Source organism: Clinocottus analis, unplaced genomic scaffold (assembly GCF_023055335.1).
Source record: "Clinocottus analis isolate CAN_PGR_092001 unplaced genomic scaffold, fCliAna1.0.p SCAF_13, whole genome shotgun sequence".
NCBI classification, from domain to species: domain Eukaryota; kingdom Metazoa; phylum Chordata; class Actinopteri; order Perciformes; family Cottidae; genus Clinocottus; species Clinocottus analis.
The window spans coordinates 13,048,833-13,069,618 of record NW_027175854.1 but is presented as its reverse complement, the minus strand read 5'-3'; the positions used below and the strand labels follow the sequence as shown (position 1 = coordinate 13,069,618).

Sequence of the window (20,786 nt, the reverse complement as noted above, 5' to 3'; positions counted from 1 at the left end):
TGCTCGTCACTTGACTGCTGTGTTAAAGTCACTATATTTAGAGTGTGTTTGGGGTCAAGTACAACAACATCAGTGTTGTCTGAAGGCACACTTGGAGTCGACCTTGCTTGTCGGTTTCACTGGGTTTGATTGACATAATTGGGTATCGTCTGCATATCAATGAAAGTTGTGGAATGTTTTCTAGTAACATTGCCTGAAGGACGCTTGGACGAGGGTAATAGAATTGGTCTAAGCACAGAGCCTTGCAGGACTGTGACTAACGTTGGCTGTTTAACCACTAATCTGGTCCGGAAGCCGAGGACCTTTGAGTCGTCTGCAACATTGAGAAGTCTAACAGACAGGTCTCCTGAGGCGGAGTCGTTGGGTTCCAGTCCTGTTGCTCAGGAGATGGATGCTGAGCAGTGGGAAAGCTTAGCTCCTCTCCACCATGTCAAAGTGTCTCAAAGACACTGAATCCCAAGATAAATGGATGAATGAGGCACATGCAGTTGATGTACCGTGCATCATTATCCTGGTGGTGGATGGGATTATCTCAAGCCCTACCTGCTACTCCCAGTCTGTCAGGAGTGCAGGAGGAAGGATTTCGTGACCTCAGACAACAGGCGACGTACCTGGAGTCACTTAGTCCTGCTGGAGGGTTTCTCTGTGGTCGGGGTGATGAAACAGGACGTCACACAGCTCCGTGATCTGCTGCAGATCTGTGGATGGGGGCCAGCAAAGACCTTCAGACAGCAACAGGACACACTGCTCTGTGCCTTCCTGATCTCCAAAGGTTGGTTCATCTCCTCATAGTCTTTACCACAGCAGGAGCAGATTTTAGTTTCTGCCCGCAAATCGGGAGAAGATGAACCCCATCGTGATAAGAGAGAAGCACACTGCACGGGGCAGCGCGATGAGGGGTCCTCACTCCGGCTGAGGTTTACAATGTTCGTCAGAGCAACAGAAATCAGACGTGTAAGTCGAACAGCAACAAGCACGCCACTGTCCAAACTCCTTTCTGACTGCATGTATGTTCAGGGTGTGTCAGCCGAACTACCGGGAGGGTCACAGCGGGATGAAGGTCACAGCGGGACGAGGGTCAGGACGAGGGTCACGGCAGGATGAGGTACAGGAGGAGGGTCACAGCATCTTATTTACTTTTTGGCTTGAAGCTAGTCACCAATTTAAGAGTCACTGGTTAGTTTCAAACCTGGCAACCCTCGGCTGGGCAGAGGGCTGGGTATCAATACCCAATTCTTCTTCTTTTTCATATTGACCAAAATGAGTTGATATAATTCAGTATTGATAACTGCTAAGTACTAAACACTGGCATTGAATATCTGGTCAGATTAATACTCTTGTAAACTTGTTCTTGGTATCAGACATTTAGAGCACTACATTTTTGAGAACTTAAGGTCATTGGAAAAATAGGAAAGATCATTCAATTTCTTAAAGTACGTTATCAGGAAGGGTGTAGTGTTGGTATGGAGGCCACCGTCCCACCAGCGAGGCTGAACACCCGACCGGGTGATCTTTAGCACGGAGATGAACCTCACATTGATCTTATCGTCTGACTCTGGGGAAGACCTCAAAAGTCTGTGAAGCGTCTTTTGTTTTATTTTCCTTACCGACTTTTATTTTGCATCCACGAGGAGGGGTGGATAATATTCTGTATGAAATTATACACCACAAAAAAAACGTAGGATTCAAATCCCGACAGGTATGGTTGCTGTGTTCATGTAGCAAATTACAAAGTCATCCAAAATATTGTCATGAAGCAGTGCTGCTCGGTGATATGCAACATGGTGATATTAATGATAAGGAGATCACAGATAAGAGAGCACTTCTGATTTTGCACCAGGTAAAAATGACATGTTGACCCTCAACAACATATAAAGTATTAAAATCACAGAAAAAGATGGCGAGTGCTCTTCATTTCTCTTCCATTGTTGTGAGTGATATGAAGTGAGGTCAGCAGTAGACTGAAAGTTACCTTTCACAGGCATAAGGAGTATTTACACCACCCAAAAACTGAGAAAAAAGATGAATGGAAGTCAATGAAGTCTTTAATTAACTGCATTTACAAACTCTCACACAACTAGTGCAATATAATCCAAGTCTGGTAATCCAGCTCACTGCTCCCCGAACACCAGCTTCCTCTGAGCGAGCGTCCCTAAAGCAACGCAGGACAGCGGAGTGAATGAACAGCAAGTATATGGAAAGCCAAAGTGTTCCTCTAAACATCTGCAAGACTCTGCCGTACAATAACGTGGATTGTTAAGCGTTGGACTTCATGCTGAGTCGGTTGCGTGCTGCCTCGGTTTTCATTGGCTGATCTCGATACAGTAAGTTGTTTTAGTCTACAATGTTTTTTTATGGCCAATGCTGATGGATCTTTGAGAGATTAATCAAAACACCAGTGCTAAGATCAGTCTGCCTGATATTCAAGGGAAGCCATAAGATCAACCTGATAACGGAAATGTTTTTGTTTTGAGCGCAGCAACATGCAACTCTTACAAATGTGGACTCTGGAACCAACAGGTCAGAAAACAGCCGCTCGTCAGTAGCATTTCTACAAGTGATTATCCAAATATAATGTATGCTGCAGCAACCATTTGTACATGATTCCATCGCCTGTTTTCACAAAGTATTTCAACAAGTATCCTTTTGATCGTTTTGATATGTGTATTTGTCAGATCTGAACATGTTTCTGTTTTGATCCGGTTCCACTGAGGATCGTGTTCTATGGGACATTGCATGTGTTGCTCGTGTGCTAAATTTCTACTATTGTAACTGTGAAAAAAGACGACCGCCGGGTTGTGATTATCAGTCTGTGATCATTTTGATAAGTTATTTCTTACCATGGCACGTGTTGCTGTAATTCAGCTTCAGACATTGAACTGGGAATAAAAATGTGTACAGAACGTTGTTGACTTTATGTTGCCTCTGTAATATATTCTAATGTACTTGTAATATACTCTAATGTACTTGTACTACTCTTGTCCAGCACTGTTCAACTGTAGCATCCGGCCAACCCCGGCTAATCTTCTGGGAGAAAGCAGTCAGAAAACTACCGGCAACAAACCTACAGATTGTTATCTTGTAGTCATATAATATATTACAGTGAGAAGCAACATGAAGATCCTGCAGCTGGGTTTGGTTGCAGGGCCTCAACCTGAGGCAGGGCACCGAGATCAGTCACAAAGTATAAAACCATCAGGGGCCCTGCTCATGTAGTTTTGGGCCCCTAGAGCTTTATGCCCTTGGTTTGTCTTTATAAAGAGCTGACCACTCAAAAGTGGTTCTGACCACTCAAAGTGGTTTTGCCAGTGCTTCAACCCACGTTGCTAACGCAGCTAAAAATAAAACCTATGATAATGACTCACATTCTAAACACTGTAGTATGACGCTGACTCAAATTTTCAACAATGTCTCATGATGCGCACTCAAATTTCTAAACACCGTAGCATGATGCTAACTCACCTTCTAAACACTGTAGCATGATGCTAACTCACCTTCTAAACACCGTAGCATGATGCTAACTCACCTTCTAAACACTGTAGCATGATGCTAACTCACCTTCTAAACACCGTAGCATGATGCTAACTCACCTTCTAAACACCGTAGCATGATGCTAACTCACCTTCTAAACACCGTAGCATGATGCTGACTCACAAAAACAGTGGCTTGACCAAATACACAACTCGGTGCATTTGCTGCATTTATTGATTCGAGGGACTGAAAGTCCTGAAGCTGGTTGTGGGTTGATGTAGGAGCCTGAAGAGCTATGACAGTGCAATAGTAGATTGAGTGAAATAACACTGTGGCGCTTGAAACAATGAACTATTATGAGATAGGACAAATCACTGTGATGTCCCACTTCACACCCCCGGCCCATTTCAATTCATCACTTTATGTACAAATGGTATTACTGTGTCTTCAGTTGAAATGGAGTGCTGGTGGGCGAATATAATGTGGTGCATTGGCCAGACAACAGTACAAAGTACAATATATTGGTGGTGTTTTAATTAGATTTGAAAAAACCTAAACCTGCGAACAGTCTGTACATGTGCCGTGTACAAGAATCCGTGTGAGAGACATCGATACAGTCCGTATACAAGAGGAACTAGAGGGTCATGAAGGAGATTCAGTGCTCATGAGTACATTTCAGTCTGTAACCGGCCTAATATGAAGGAATACGTCAATGAAACCTTCAGGGGGAAAAGCACTTTCTGATGGGAAAGTGGAAACCTCACGTCTTTAAAAAAATGGGAATTTCTTTGCGCAGAAACCAACTGCTTGCCAAGTTCACTTCCTCTGCTGTGCAATGCATTAGAAAAATAAACTTGACAGTCAATCATTTGTAAAAGCATGTTGTGTCAGGTAGATAACTATAAAATGACAGACATCTTAGACTGTATATGAAGAACAAACAAATAAATCAAGGTAAAAGTAAGATTTACAGTGCGGCCATTGGCGTGAGCCGGGGTTCTGGAGTTCTAGTCTGCAACATTGAATGAACTGAAAAGGCACATCACATTTTTCGCGCCGACACGTAAAGCATCAGAAAAGCGTATTCAGTGAATTACATGAACCCTCGCGGTGTTGGACGCATCGTCCGATTACTCCACTATGGATTAAAGGTCAGCTACAAATATCCTCACTGCTCGATGCCAAACGGATCAAAGAGCTAAAAATCTAGAGCATTTTTATCGTGTTTATTGCAAAACCTTTTTTCTGTTGTTGCCCGTTTTCATTTTAGTCATGGCTGATATTTCTTGGCGTTCTTAAAAACTCTTTCTTCGCCCGAGACCAGAAGACCAACTCGAGGTTCGCAGGTCGCTCCAGAGCAGGTGGAGCGCATCGCTACCTGCTTCGTCATGTGTGAGGTTTGCCTTCCATGTCCATGTGTGAATGTTCATGTCTGTGTCGAGGAGGATGCTGAGGAAGAAAACGGATGAAAACTAAACGCTTAGGTCCACGTGAGACCCTCGTGGGCTGTTAAGGTTTGTTTTCCAGAGCGTGCGTGGTGGCGGCTCGTGTCCTAGCGGTCTGGCGGAGCCGGCGTGCGTCTATCCGTTCTCCTTCCACAGTACTAAGTGAATGCTATGGTCGGGCATGCTGGTGGCAAACACCAGTCCTGAGTCATTGTCCCCGTCCAGGCCGTTGAGCCAGGACGTCACGCCGGCCAGGAAGCTGGAACCCCGTTTGGATTTCCTGTAGGCCGGAAGAGGCCAGCGGCCCGAGATGGCCTCCGTCCTCAGGTCCATCACGTACAGGAAGTGGTTGTCGAAAAGGAGCGCGAACACCTCGCCGAAGCTGAGCAGGGACAGGTTAGCTGGGTCCTGCGTCTTGATCACCCTGAGGGGAGAAGCACGCTGGAGTCAGAGTTCTAGGAGCACTTTTACACTCAGAACGTTCCATGTTCTTGTCAACATGATACCAAGCAAACTGAAGGATAATGAAGAGGAAACTTTATACTTGTACCACACAACAGTGTTTGTTTTATTTATATCCTAATTGTTTTTTTAGCATGATCAACCCTTTATTCAAGACATTACAACTTACCCGCCAAGTGCTGTATGATGAATAAACGTCGTTCAGTTATTTATTTTGTAGTCTCACCATTTTTTTTAATACAGTTCAGATGATGATTAATTAGCAATATGAAAAAAAAGATCTGGAGTTTTTAATAATCACTGGAACCTTCCCTTTGACTACATGTGTGGTTTTCAATATTATTTGTGTATTAAATAAGATGCTGTCAACAAGGAAAATCCATGAGGGAAGTAAAGACTGAACATACAAAAACTATTATTACTCTGTCCTTTAATTGTAATTGTTAATTCCTCTTAAGTGATTATTCTATCTATATATATATATATATATATATATATATATATATATATATATATATATATATATATATATATATATATATGTATATATATATATAATATGTCTGTATACAGTTACTGTTACTACCATAATTATTACACACTCCTATAATATATATGATATACTCTAAAGACCAAGATGACAATAGTAATATTTCTGGCTAGTAAGTGTTTTAATCAGAAAGCTTCAAATTTATTTTGAATCCTGATTGTAAAAGTTCCCCCCTTGACTGATGACTTGTGGGTTTTTAGAACTACAACGATGGCAAAAGATTGTTGAATAGACTGAGAGTCAACTTATATTATTGGAAAGAGAAAGTTACGTCCCCTCTCTCTTCACAGCTCCTCCTCACTACACAGTTTACGCAGCATTTGAACTCGCAGCGCCTGCAGTCGCCGCACTGTCCAGCTTGTTCCTAATGACACAAGCGTCTTTTTTAACTCGCACTATTTTTTTTTTTTTACCTGAGAACCTCAAAACTGGCAAAGTCCCACTGGTAGACCCCGAGGTCGGAGCTGCAGACGATGTAGCGCCCGTCGAACTGCAGGCGAGGCTGCAGGCCGATGCTGCGGTCCTCCGACACCGACAGCGTCTTCAAACACGTGCAGTTGATCTCTCTGCCCAGAGGCCAGACCTGCAGGCACAGCGGTCACTCAGCACTCACCAAAGCAGCGATCAACAACTCTTTACTCTTAAAGGGTGAAAACAGGGGACGCGTTACCTTAATTTCATACTTATCAGCACTGAGGAGGATGTGATCCCCAGGACTGTGCACCATGGACTCCACCTCGCTTTTCTGGAGGAGTACCTGGTGGAGAGAACCAGAACACACACAGGGTTCAACACACTCGGCCTCATGGTGTAACTCTGCCGGCTGTACTGAGGGACTTTTAGGGGTTTTGTCCGTCGAAGCTTTTATTTAGGTTTTTGAATAAAGCTTTGAATGTTTGTCGACAAATTTTATGATATCATATCACCATCATATTATGAAAATCATCAGTTTGAATAAAGTGATGAATCAAATTACTGATCAGATATTTTATTAAATCAACTTTCTTTGATGAATACTTAAAGAAACAGCAATGTTTCTGTTATTAGTAACTCACTCTGAATGTTTTTTCTGTCACCCGGCACCACTGGAGTCTAGTTCTACAAAAAGTATAAAACCATCAACAGTCGTGGCGCCTGATTTCTATGTGACACTGCACAAACGCCAGCTTTAAACAGAATGAGTCACAAAAGAAAAAGGAGACTGCTACATTTGAATGTTGATGTAGAATTCTAAACGTCAACCGTATTTGGCTTGTATTCGGTACAGACCCGTTAGTCAACCCTGAACCCCGCCGGCGGGATGGAAAAGCCTGTTTTCAGTAAACAATCGGCCAAACTACACCCGTTTATTGCGGCCAGAGACCATAATAGTCAGATTTAAGACAGTCCTGCAGGCTTACCTCAGAAAAAGCAACCGAAACAAAGCTTCCATTGTTTTCCATTTGTGTAAAATAGATAATCAAAGAAGTTCAACTTTTGTCATAATTTATAGCATTCTAACTGTGTAATTAAACTGCACTAAAGACGTGTTTGAGTTCTCTCTGCTTCCAGCCATAAATTACTGATCAAATATATTACAGTGAGAATCAAAGCCACAGAGAGAGGAATGCGATGGGAGCCGCTTAGTGTTCTTAAAGCGTTCATAACAGTGAGGAGCGAACACATTCCTCAGACTGTAAACACAGAACAAAGGCAGCTGGGAGCGATACATGTATTGAACTCAATGTGTTATTGAATGAAAGCAGGAATAACACCAGCGGGGAGACGGGCTGACCTTGGTGACCCACTCCGTGTGTCCGGTCAGAGTGTTGAGGCAGGCGCCGGCGGACAAAGCCCAGACCTTCACTGTGAAGTCTGCAGAGCCGCTGACCAGCACGTCCAGCTCGTCATTGTAGTCCACACTGAAGACTGAGCACACACAACAGGTGTCTTTTAAAACAAATCACATTCATCAAAAAGTCAAATTATAACATGAACTAATGTTCAAATTATTGGTAAACGGCTGCTTGCACTTCAAACATGTAGTATTGTACTTTAATTAGAGACCATTGTAACAATAGCCACAATTTTAAAGATAATAAACACAAAGACAGAAGAAACATGAAGCGACATTACTTGCTTCAGGTTTGACGTGAGTTGTACCATCTAACAAGATTGTTTTGTCTCCGGGAGGAGGAGAGCAGCTTGTTTGATATTTTCTCTCTCTCACTTGCTGAGTTTGAATAACGTTTAGCACGGAGAGTACAGCCATGCCACCAGATCTAGTTGATCAGACAAGTTGTAGTGAATTTGCAGGTCCAGTGTACAGCGTGCAGACTGGAAATACTCGGAGCATCCCGTCTGAAAACTAAAATGAGTGTTGTTGGTTTCATGATACTTAACAGTGTAACGTTAATGCGAAAGGATTCATTAAAACATTTTGAAGACTATTTTGTGAATGAATGATGCAACATCAGAAAAAAACAAAAACATTAAATCTTTCTTTTAATGTCTTAGCATTTTTAAGACTTCTAAGACATTGGTCAAATACATTTCAGAACTATCTGAGGCCATATTTTAATATAAGTTCAATGCCTTTTAGGACTTCTTAACCTGATAAACACAAAACCAGTCACACATTTATTAGTCATATCATATTTGGCTGATTTAGATTTTTGCGCGTACACCTGTGTATTTTTTATAAATACTTCAACACTGTAAACTGGAATGATGTGCTGTAAGTAGTCCATAAAAGATGTTTGCTGAATGTTTAAACCAACCTGCTCCTGTGTGGCCACGGAACTGCTGGATTTTAGCTCCCGTGCTCCACTCCCAGCATGCAATAGTGTTGTCAAAGGACCCGGTCACCAGCTTCTGTTCATCGAATTTCACCGTGGCACAGGTGTGTGTCTGTATTCCATAGATGCACTGCCCGGTGCGCACGTCCCACAGCTTGGCAGAGAGGTCGTCGGATCCTGCAAAACAAGAAAGAGGACGCCTGCTTTTACTGTTTTGAGCTCGGACCCGCCGCTCCAACCGTCCATCCAGACTCAGGGATGGAGGTCAAATATGCTCAACGGGTCAAATGCAGCAGCAGCAGTCCCTTAGACTTCCTGTTTCTAGAATGAGTCCAGATGCAGCAAACCAACACACAGTTTGTGCCGTGTTCCAATACCTCGACACAGGCCCAAGAAGTGGAAAGATACAACCAAACCAAAGCTAAAGTCATGGAGTCACTGAGGAAAGTAGGTAGGGTTGCATGTTGTACGTGGACATCTTGTGTCCCGTGCACTTTATCACTTTATGAAAGGTTTCACCTCGTTTCAGAAAGCGCTAATTTTGTCTGAGCGCTGAATGCTTATTGCCTATAATAATAATGCATACATTTTATATACCGCTTATCAAGATGCTCAAAGATGCTTTATACAGGACAGAGACAAACAAAACAAAACAAAAACTAAATAGAAAGACAATGGAGCAAACAAAACAAACAATCCCAAGGGATTAGCATGTGGAGGGTAGGGAGCAGGGGTTAGCATGTGGAGGGTAAGGAGCAGCGGTTAGCAGGTGGAGGGTAGGGAGCAGGGGTTAGCATGTGGAGGGTAGGGAGCAGGGGTTAGCAGGTGGAGGGTAGGGAGCAGGGGTTAGCATGTGGAGGGTAGGGAGCAGGGGTTAGCAGGTGGAGGGTAGGGAGCAGGGGTTAGCATGTGGAGGGTAGGGAGCAGGGGTTAGCATGTGGAGGGTAGGGAGCAGGGGTTAGCAGGTGGAGGGTAGGGAGCAGGGGTTAGCAGGTGGAGGGTAGGGAGCAGGGGTTATCAGTAGTGTTCACACTGGGAAAGTTAAATAGCACTTTTAGGTCTCTGTTTGGTTTGAGGCTCATGTGTGAGGTACGTGCAACAGGAAAGAGGCTCATTTCAATGAGGCAAAATGCTTTTCAGACTTAGAGCTGAGAAATGTCCGGTGTCCTTTTGTGGTGCAACATCACTTTGCTGCTGAGGCAAACCAAACACTTGAAGCAAATGCACAACAATAACATAAGAATGCTGAAAATGAAGTATGCCGTTCAAATTTAACATTCCCCCAATCATTAGATGGATTTACATCAGGATCAAAGCCAACGGGCTCCGTCGCACCTCTCTAATGTTATCGGCCTCATCAATGATACAGTATGTAGAAAATTATTGGAAATCATTGTGCAGACAGCCGAACCCCACTTGTGTACAGTACCTGTGCAGAGGAGGCCGTCCTTGTAGTAGAGGGCGTATACTCGAGCGCTGTGGCCAATGAGGGACGACGTCTCGAAGGCCTCCTGATCCTGCAGCTGCACCATACGCAGTTTGGCCTTCAGGTAGACCGCCTTCCAGTGTGGCGCGTCCTGAATGGACTCGTCGATCCTCCAGCCCAGCTCCCGACACACGCCCTGCCACACCTCCGTGCACGAGTTGATCAACTACAAGGAGACGAAGGCTCGTTATATTGTTGGAACGCTTCACACACTGGTATGGATGAATGACAAGTACTTTCAATACCTGGAAGGGTGAGCTGCTAGCCACTACTTGTTAGTTTCTTTACATTGTTTTTAGATTCTGGCTCTGTCTATAATATTATACGAGTTCTTAATGATTATCATCAGTATGAGCTGTTAAAGATGCTGAACAAGATCAACATGAACATGTATATCAGAGGAATTTATATGATGTAAATTGGCATTGTATGTCTGTGATAACTCTGTAATATTCTAATATTCCTGAGTTTCTTAACAAATACCAAACAATTTTGGTATATTATGAGATGCAGACGTCTTCTTCTACAGAAACTTTTCTTCATTTAACAAAAGAAGTCACAGTTCTCAAAATGACGAAAGACAAGCAACTGTATCGAAGCGGACAATAAGAATACGAGTCTGACCAGGCATTTGATGGCAGCTTTCAATACTCTGTGGCACATTGCCATCAAAGTAAAGTTACCAGGATACCTCACAAACTGTACATGTGCCAATGATTTGCTCTATTTTATCTCCTTTGTACAGTGTCCTCCAATTAGAGGTATTCCAGGCACATCCAAGTGGTAGGAGGCCCTGGGAAAGACCCAGGACACGTTGAAACGATTATATCTCCCGGCTGGCCTGGCAACGCCTCGGGATCCCCCACAATGAGCTGGAAAATGTTGCTGGTGAGAAGGAAGCCTGGGTCGGCCTGCCGGGCCTGCTGCCACCGTGACCCAACCCGGATAAGCGGATGATAATTGATGGATGTTCAGTGTGTGTTTTTTAACACATCTTAAATAAAATGTATTATTGTTATTCATGTTATTTAATTGCCAGATAATGGTTGTCCAGTTTTTAATTCAATAAATAAACAGGTTATGTGTTATTTACAGCACATGTGTTGCTATAAATCAGTCAGTGCATTGAATGTCTGGTTTAAACTATTCAGATCCTACCCGTAAACAGCTCATTGATTATTGAAGGACTACATAACCAGATGTCAGGAAGCACGACATTCACCTTATTCCACTGTTTGCAGACCCGGCAGCAGACGAGCAGGGTCTCAGGATCCAGCCATTGGATCAGGTAGAAGGCCAGCTCCAGGGGAAGGAGGCGCAGGAAGTCCCGCTTGAGCAGTGTCTCCAGTCCATTCGACAGATGACGGAGCTGAACGGCACCGCTTAAAGAAATGAGGTGGTCCAGAGACTGGTTGCGCTGCTGGTCGTTCAGAGTAAGGAAAGTGGCAGAGACTGACTCCAGCCACCTCTCGAAGGCTGCCTTCTCCATGGGCACATGAGAGCGACCTGCAACACCTGTAGGAACAATGCAGGGTGATGGCGATTATACATGCATAAATTGACTTAAGTATCTGGAGAAGCAATCTGATAAATAATGTGTTTTGGAATAACTTCATGTATTCCAATATGTTTGTTCTGACATAGTTAAAAAGCCAAAGATGTTCTGTTTGCCTCATCTTTGAGAGGTTATAACAAATGTGTCACTTTTACTTAAAAATAAAATTGTGATTGGTTTATAATCAATTCTAACCTGTAAATATGTTCTTTAACAGACAATTTAATTAAATACAATTGTACAATGCAGATTCAATATGTGAAGTGAAGCATTATCATGCAGCTGATCACTCGATCATCTACAGCTGCATGCCCACTGCAGCTTTTTGGGAAATTTCTTTCTTTTACACATCCTAGTTTAAACACTAGCTGTCAATTAACTTGAGTGAAATCGGTCTCCGCCTATAGGCACAGAAACAGATATTGTTCTGTGGGTTAAAACTCAATAGACAGATTTACATAATATATTCGCATTGGACTCTTTTAAGTGGGCGCTAAGACCATGAGCAGAAACCAATACTTGGCCATTTCTACCTGTTTTAAATTAGCTAATTCACAGATTCACATTTGAAGTGGGCACTTCGGCCATGTACTTTATCAGAGTTTAGAAGTACTGAGTGTTTTCAATTAAATTTTAGAGCAGCAGACAGGAATATGTTTTCTAATATGTGGGCGCACCAATAAACAACACTTTAGTAGTGTTAAAAAAAAATTCTTGCAGTATAACTGATTTATAAATTGTGCAATTTACCAATGGTTCTTATATTTTTCTGAAAATTGCCCAACAATAATAAAAACAAGGGTTTGACCCATCCTGTGTTACATAATTACAATCTCTTGAACCATCTTGGATGACAACTATACACAGCAACATCACAACGTACATACAAATGAAAATGACTTATTATGATGTGTCCATCACAAAAATGGGTTTACCAAATGACCATTTTAAAATTCATTAGCATTTCAATCACCTGTCAAGTCAAATTGCCAAACATTTGCTGGTAACGGATTTATGCCGTCATGTTTGTGTCTCCGTTCCCTCGCTTTCATATTCACAATATGTTACGTGGTTTCAGCGGTGTGCCGTTCAGGCTTTATGACTATGAATTCTTCACAAACACATTTGTAATAGTTCAATGAGCCAGACATATATCCAGAGGGAATACGTTGAAGATAATATGTACAATGGCTTGTGGTTTGGTTACGACTGTACTCGAATAGCTGTAGTAAAGTGCTGTCAATCACGTTCAGGCGAATTTAGCGACCTGGCTAGCTAGCAACTTCTGTAGCAAACGTTAGCTAAGTAACGTAACACCACTACAATTTAATGTCAAGTTAGCTCTTAGTAACATCCAGAATAACCAACGGACAGTCCGCGCCACCGCCAGCAAATGAAGTTGCATTTAAACATGTTAACTTAAAATGTCCACCAACCAGAGAGTTGCAGGTAGTTTCTTTATCGCCACTTTCCTGGCTTACTTAGTTCACATAGCGACGTTAGCTGTCGTAAGCTAACCTGTCAGCAAGCAAGTTGAAAGGATTGTCCAAGTAACCTAGCTTCGCAGCTAACGCTAGCTAACCCCCATGACGTGAGGAATTAATTCTGTTAGTTGTGAATTACATAGTGTCCCTAATAGAATAACGGTAGTCTTCATTTATGCAGTATTCATTTCCTATGCGGGGAGTTTTTGCGTAGTAGTGAAGAAGGATAGGAGTTCTGTTCTGACAGCATGAAAACCAAAAGATAATGGTAACGCTATCCAATCCCAGGCTACACCTTCACCCTCAGCTTTGTCTTACAGGAGAGGGCATATGAGTATTTAATTATTTTCCAAAAACAAACGGACATATTCATAAAGGTACTCCTACATTATTTCCGTATGTGTCTTTTATAAGGAAAAAGTGATACATTTATTTCTGTTTTAGAGGGTAGTGGCCTTAGCATATCTGTTCATCGGTCCTAATTCACCTGTAAGACAAAGCTGCGGGCTTTTCCAATCCCAATATACAGGTAAACTAGCTTCCGGTGTCACGGACAATGTGGAACGGTGAGAAATATGTGACAGGGGCTACCGTTCTCACTCCTGGTGGTTCCACCGTGGCGACAGGCCAGGGAGCAGGTGTTTGGTCGTTGTGGTTTATCTCGAAGTGTAGTGGAACCAACATATAATTTGCTGCCCGCGGTGCACCGACAACTTTTTTTTCCAGACATAATAAATCACGCGAGAGAGCAATATGTCACGAGTACAGTAGCTTACTGTGATGGAGAATAATTACCACCAGAGGGCACACAACTAACGGACATTCGTACTCGCATGTAACGTTATGTAGACCTTATTTTTTTATCAATTATTTAAAAAAAAACACAGTTCAAAATAAAAATGTCATAGATAGCTGTTCATAATTGTACTTCCTTATCAAGTGTTAAAATGATGAATTCATGATAGAATTGAAAGTTGCTTGGCTACAATAGAATTGTACTTTTTGGTTTTTCATTTCTGTTTCCTCCGTTCACTGTTGTCGTTCACGTTCTGTTTGCTGTAATATTTAAAGATGCTGCCTCATTATTTTAAAGATTTGTAGAACAGTGCGCCACCTAGAGATGAAAAGAACCCAGTCCGACCTCCATTTAGATAAGCATTTAGATAATGACACCATTTTACATTTTTAATAAATGAATAGTTTCTGAATTCAGTGCTACTTTAAAAAGAGCTCATTAACCATTAGAGCAGCAATGTCTTAGTCATTGTGTTGGTTTAATCAGAGACTGTATTCTACTGTGGCACAGTACGGGTTCAAATGAGTTCATTCAATTCATAATAGGTGTACGATTTTTAATAATTCATCAGTATGTTGCAGACTATTGTATGACAACGAGGTATCCTGGGACACAGCCTTTAGTCTCTGGTGTGTGTCAAGCTGCAAAATATCCCTTGTGCCCATGTCCTATACCTGGTCCTGTTTTGTATGTGTTGTCCTGTGTTGGATTTTCAGTTACTCATTTTTAGACTCACCTGCTTTTAAAGTTTTGTTATTGATATTTCTTTATTACAATCAAAGTCACTTAGAAAGCTTATATCAAAAAACTGCAAAGCAAAAACACAAATCCCTTTTGGCACATGATACCTTTTGGTTCTCTTTATAAAACACAGGAACCTGACATCAAGTCACTTCTATGTCATTTCTCCACATGGACCAAATCAATCAATGATTATTGTCCACTCATCAATCAGGACTCACACACTGTAGAAAGACCAGTGTTTACAACATCAAAAGAACTAGCAAGTCACTACCAACTAGCTACCGTATCTCGTATCGTCTCGTCACATGATCAAGTAGAGATTTATATTAACTAGCGAGCCTCATTGCACATCTGGATGTGACAGAAATACAAAAAAAATACAATATCATTCTTTTGATTGAAACATTTTTTATACTTTATTTATATTGTGTATAAATTATAAGCATATCATTTTATTCTAGATTGTACCTGCCCTGTCTATATTTATAACCATGTGTGTTCCCTACGGTGATGAAATATGTTTTTTATAATTAATTTGGCAAAAGATCTGAGGTACTCTTGCTACTACTGTGTGTGTGTGTCTGTGTGTGTGCGCGTGTATATGTGTACGTGTGTCTGTGTATGTGTGTGTGTGTGTGTGTGTGTGTGTGTGTGTGTGTGTGTGTGTGTGTGTGTGTGTGTGTGTGCGTGTGTGTCTGTGAGTGTGTGTGTGTGTGCGTGTGTGTCTGTGTGTGTCAGGTGACAAAATGAGCTCTGTTTTCAAAAACTCACCTCGTGAAAAGCAACATGATGTGAATTAAACCTTTCAATTGGACTAACTTTAACTAAAAGCTAAAAAGTTTATCATACAGTACATCACTTCACCCAAAAATGTTCGTCTATGAGGGCGAGGCTTAGGTCAGATTATGTATTCTTTTGTTTTCCCGAACAGTTCACATTTCTGGGCTTGCGTCCAAATCTTCCAGCTAATGCTGGAATTCTGGGTAAGCGGGTGACTGCTCTGGCTCCCTTCTTACTCCTCTTTGTGTCTGCCAAGTCATGGAAGCACAACCGGGCAAAACAACCTCAACTTTCACTTTCTCACCAGCCTCAGTTGGCCTTTTTTAGGGGCAAAAATCACTCCGGTAAGCTGTGCTTTATCATAGATGATTGACAGGTCCCTCCTCCACTCAGACATCAGCATGAGCCCTTCCTATACCAGTAGACACATTAAGCTGCAAGGGGCCCCAGGCACAAAATACACCGCGGTCCCAACAGTATTGAGCCCGACACCAGAGTGAATAAATACAACTTTGATCTGGTTTTAAAACTGGAACACTGGCAGTTCTGGAAATAGGACATTTCTAATAAATTCCAGCCACCAGTAACAGTTTCTGAGTACATCTGAAGAGACGAGCAGTTCAGCTCAATCTATATATATGAACAGTTTAAACGTGCTCAGACGGTTCAGAAGCTTAAGAGGAGGCCGGCACATCAGCATCCCGACCGGCTGTCTTATTCACGAATGAACTCTGATTAGATTGAAGGTGCTTCTGACACCTCAAGAAGGAAAAAAAACACAAGCTTTCAGCCGAGCATTAACATATCCCTGCTTACAGTCATGAGTCCATGCTGTTCTGCAAACATGCACAGTGTCATGTCCTGATGAGCTCATTGTGGTGAACAGGAAACTTGCTCAGAACGCTGACCCCAAAAAGCAGACTGATCCGGTCTAAATAGCTCTTGACCTCAAAGATGTCAGGAGCGTTGTCTTCCAGTCCACATAATGGGTGACTGATAGATGGTGTGAACTCGCCATTTAGGTTGCTCACTGCTTGTGCGGTTCACCACTTCATTCGTATCTATCGCTGATTAAGGAGGAACCTCTCAAGGACAGAACAGCAGATCCGCCGCAGAGGCCTTTTCCCTCTGCTGCGTCAGGCATGTCTCATTGTGTGTTTTCGCACAGCTTGCATTCGTGTCACCTCGCCAACTGAAAGAACACTTGTGTTACGGTACGTTTTACCGCTAGACTGGAAGTTGTTCTGTGATAAAACAGTAGCAGGGACGAACATGTTGGGCTGTGTGCTGTCTGGCAACTGACCCTGGATCAGCTGCCCTGAGCTTCACAACGTTGACCCTCTCCGTTCCGTGTTTAATTACACTCACCTCTCCACTAATCCTGCCATCACACCAATATTTCCACTTTTTCACATTTAAAAGTGTTAAATGCAGGTTGCCATTAAACCTTTCTGCAACTTTTATGTTCCCAAAAGATGAGCCCTTTAAACACTAAGCCATCCTCTCACATGTCCCTACCATCAAAAGTCAAACATTCGTGCTCCTAAGGGAATGAACCCTGTTGATTGGGCAACTAACATGAACACCTTTAAGATACATTTTCTCCCGTACTGCTAATATTCTTAGAATATTCGTGTTTAGTTTTTATCCTTGCTTATTTTCAGGTAGTCGTTTGAATTCAGGCACCAAACATCCAGTTCCAAAAAGTTAAGTCAATGTGTGTACTTGCATTCTTTCTCCTGACCACTAGGGTGTGACTCCTCTGGTTGTATAGAAGTCCATGCGTCATGTGTTAAAGCTGCATTCTCTCTCCTGACCACCAGAGGGTGACTCCTCTGGTTGTATAGAAGTCTATGCTTCATGTGTTAAAGCTGCATTCTCTCTCCTGACCACCAGAGGGTGGCTCCTCTGGTTGTATAGAAGTCTATGCTTCATGTGTTAAAGCTGCATTCTCTCTCCTGACCACCAGGGGGCGACTCCTCTGGTTGTATAGAAGTCTATGCTTGATGTGTTAAAGCTGCATTCTCTCTCCTGACCACCAGGAGGCGGCTCCTCTGGTTGTATAGAAGTCTATGCTTCATGTGTTAAAGCTGCATCATCTCTACTGACTACCAGAGTGCGACTCCTCTGGTTGTATAGAAGTCTATGCTTCATATGTTACAGCTGCATTCTCTCTCCTGACCACAAAGGGGCGACTCCTCTGGTTGTATAGAAGTCTATATAAGTGACTCTACTTCTCTCTTCATGTATTCCCTCAGTGAACATTATAAACATGAGTTTATGTTTTAATCTCTAGTTTCAAATCTTCTTCATATAGCATGATGTTCATTTAGTAAATGATGGTCCCATTTTGTGTAAAATAGACAATAATGCAGGGTATGCTTTAGGGCGGAGCTTACTGTGATTAAAAGGTTGCTACCATGGAGTTGTCCATGTTTTAATCTTGAAACATTAATCCTGTTAACTGTGTTTTTAGTTCATGAAAATGAATTGTTATATTTCGGTCGCCTAAAAATGTCCCGCCCAGCTCACTTCTGGTTTAAAAAAAAAAAAGAACGGCGAAAGCCTAAAACAAGGTCAAGGCTTCAAAATCTTAGACCCCAAATTGGCCAATCAAATCAAAATCACACATTCTTGGTGAACACTGTTTAGCTCATGATGATTGAAACCGAGGCTCCAATCACTGTTGATAGCGTTCCAGAGCTGTGAGGTCCAGTCTTGGCTGCTGTACGGTGTGTTGGTGTCCAATAAGCCCACAGAGTCACAGATCTACACTATTACACAAGCATCACTTTTTGATTGTATTCTAACTGGTACCTGAAGCGTCACACCAACGAAGACCATTGGTGGTTTTTATCCCTGTGCTATTTTCTGGTTGAATGCCTGTATATAGTTTAATATGATTCACATGTTTATCCAAATGCGCAATGCACAATATCCTGATCATGTGCCAGTTACTATAGGTGACACAAAGTTCATGGGTGCAAATCTGTCTGTTGGGCTGTTGGGTGTCAGGCACAGCTGGTGTTTCAGAAGGGATGGGGGTGTGTGTGTGTGTGTGTGCGTGGGTGGGTGGTGGCAGGGAGGAGAGGGGAGCGAGGGGGGACTCGGGCTTGTAAAGGGCGGTAACAAGTCTCTAACAGGCTAAGTGATGGATGTCTGACTGCTAAGCTCCATGCTACAAAGGAGCCACTAAAGCTGCTGAAGACACTAAAACCCGTCCTGGATTAACTGGACTGCACAAGTTAACAAAGCGCCAGAAGCTGATTGGCTCAAACAAGGACACCCGGTGGATTTAGGCCAATATGCGTTCAGTTAAAAGACTATCTGAGAATGTAAAGACAATTTGTAGATATTTTGTCTTTAAAATGCTGCTTTACTGTTCATGTTTCTTTTTTCATCCATTCTTTTTTCATTTTCTGACCCTTATACTGAGAAAGCGGTCATGTGGTCCAGTAGGAGCTGGAGCCTTTTACCCAGCTCATTCTGGATAAAAGGTGGGAAACACAAAGACAGAACCTACACACACATTCACATGAGAAATTGGTGAACTCATAAGGTATTTCAACAATAATATTTCAGTAAGGGTGAAGGTGATGTATACGAGAGGGAAACTGGGTATAAACCATCTAGACTTGCCTCACAGGGGAAAATACCAACATTGTGTTAAATAGCCTAATTAACATACACTTCACTCAACATGTTGAAAGTAACCAGCACAGCGTGGCTCGAGTTAGACAATCATCATGTGATTGAACACAGACACTCCGCTGTAAAACCAGGCAATTATTTTTATAAAGATATATTTTTTGCATGTATTGGACAAAAGACAGACAGATGGGAGCAGAAAGCAGCATCCAACAGAGCTGGAATCAGACAGGGGATGATGATCACATGTCAGCTGGAAGGTGCAGTCAGAGCCACTGCTGCAAAGTGTGATTGAATGAATACACCTGCAAGTGTTTCAGACATCTTTTAACTCACACATCTCACACAACAGATACGCTCTGATTGTATCGTGTCTCTCTCTGCGATTGGAGCGTTCAAGTCTATTTTTAGATAATGAAAGCTTAAACGTGAGGTTGATGGGCAATAAACAAAACACTAACTGTGTATCTGGCCACAGAGCAAAGGCTCAGGCAGCAACAATGCACTCCACTGTATGTGTAATGCCAGTAGCTGTTAGCTGATAGCTGTTAGCTGTTAGCCAAACACACCATCAAAAACAACAAAATACTGTCGACAGTCAGTATGGTTTCCCCACTGTTTCTCTGGCCGCAGACGAGCAGCCGGAGGTCGGCTCAGCTGTGTCATCACCAGCGGCCCAGACCGACCCAAGTAGTGAGTGAGAAGTCGGAAAGCTGTCAATGGCAGTGTAAAAGAGGAAATAAAAGGTGATTCGAGAAAGTTTGAGTCACTGCAACCACAAAAGGTCCTTGAGCATGTACTAGCCATAACTGGACACACAAAATATGATGCCGTTTGCGTCAGCAGCAGTGGAGATAATCACAAATATACACTCATTTTATTCTGAAATACATGCTTTTGATCTGGAAACAATGAACAAATGTATGTGTGCATCATTTAACGTGACTGCAGTCCAGACTTGCGTTTAATACAACCTGATTCAATTTATTATTAATCACCGAGAACACTATAAACATGGCTATTGTTGATTTTAGTGGTCATTAAAGGGTTTCAGTCTTGAAAACTCGCTCTGGTTTCAAAGTGTTCACTGAACAGAATAATGAAATTAATACCTCGCCTCCCCCAAACGTCTGATGGCATTTGATATTTCTTTTTTATAAAAGCATAATAATTGTAGAATTTATTTTTATGAAAGCTGAATATTGCCATATTTTAGTATGATGAAACTTGTATGATTCTTTGACATTTTTAGATGTTTACTGTCAACTAATCAGTTCAATCCAGGATGTGCGTTTGCAAGTCGACAATGGTTAGTAGAAAACCACAAGAAGGAGGAACATCAGCAAAGGATTGGACGTCCTGTTGCTCCAAAACACAGATTGTCTAAACTGCATATTATATGTGTTGTTGTTATTTCTTTTTGACCACAAGTTCATTTTGTTCGTTTTATCAGTTCTTATCAAACAGTTTTATTTGGGTCTTTTACGCACGGCTCCTATTCACCAAAAGAGTTGTGTAATTAAAAAAGTGTCTTTTATGTCTCGAGGAGACGAGTAAAAGGTTCACAGTGTGTGTCCAAATCAAGCTG

At 42.2% G+C, this 20,786-nt stretch overlaps 1 protein-coding gene across 2 annotated transcripts; it reads right to left on the bottom strand.

The window, feature by feature from the left end:
- Nucleotides 1-3,983: 3,983 nt before the first annotated feature.
- On the bottom strand, nt 3,984-13,517 carry fbxw2 (F-box and WD repeat domain containing 2). Of its 2 annotated transcripts, none has more exons than XM_068574887.1 (8): nt 12,720-13,517; nt 11,414-11,706; nt 10,135-10,357; nt 8,688-8,882; nt 7,703-7,836; nt 6,599-6,685; nt 6,342-6,511; nt 3,984-5,340 (listed from the first exon to the last, which is right to left on the bottom strand). In XM_068574887.1, exons 1-8 carry the CDS (start codon nt 12,796-12,798, stop codon nt 5,052-5,054), a joined length of 1,470 nt encoding a protein of 489 aa, XP_068430988.1. In that variant the 5' UTR covers nt 12,799-13,517; the 3' UTR covers nt 3,984-5,051. The 2 variants fall into 2 exon arrangements, with proteins under 2 accessions (XP_068430988.1, XP_068430989.1); XM_068574888.1 differs by having other exon boundaries at nt 13,183-13,517.
- Between the last annotated feature and the right edge of the window lie 7,269 nt (nt 13,518-20,786).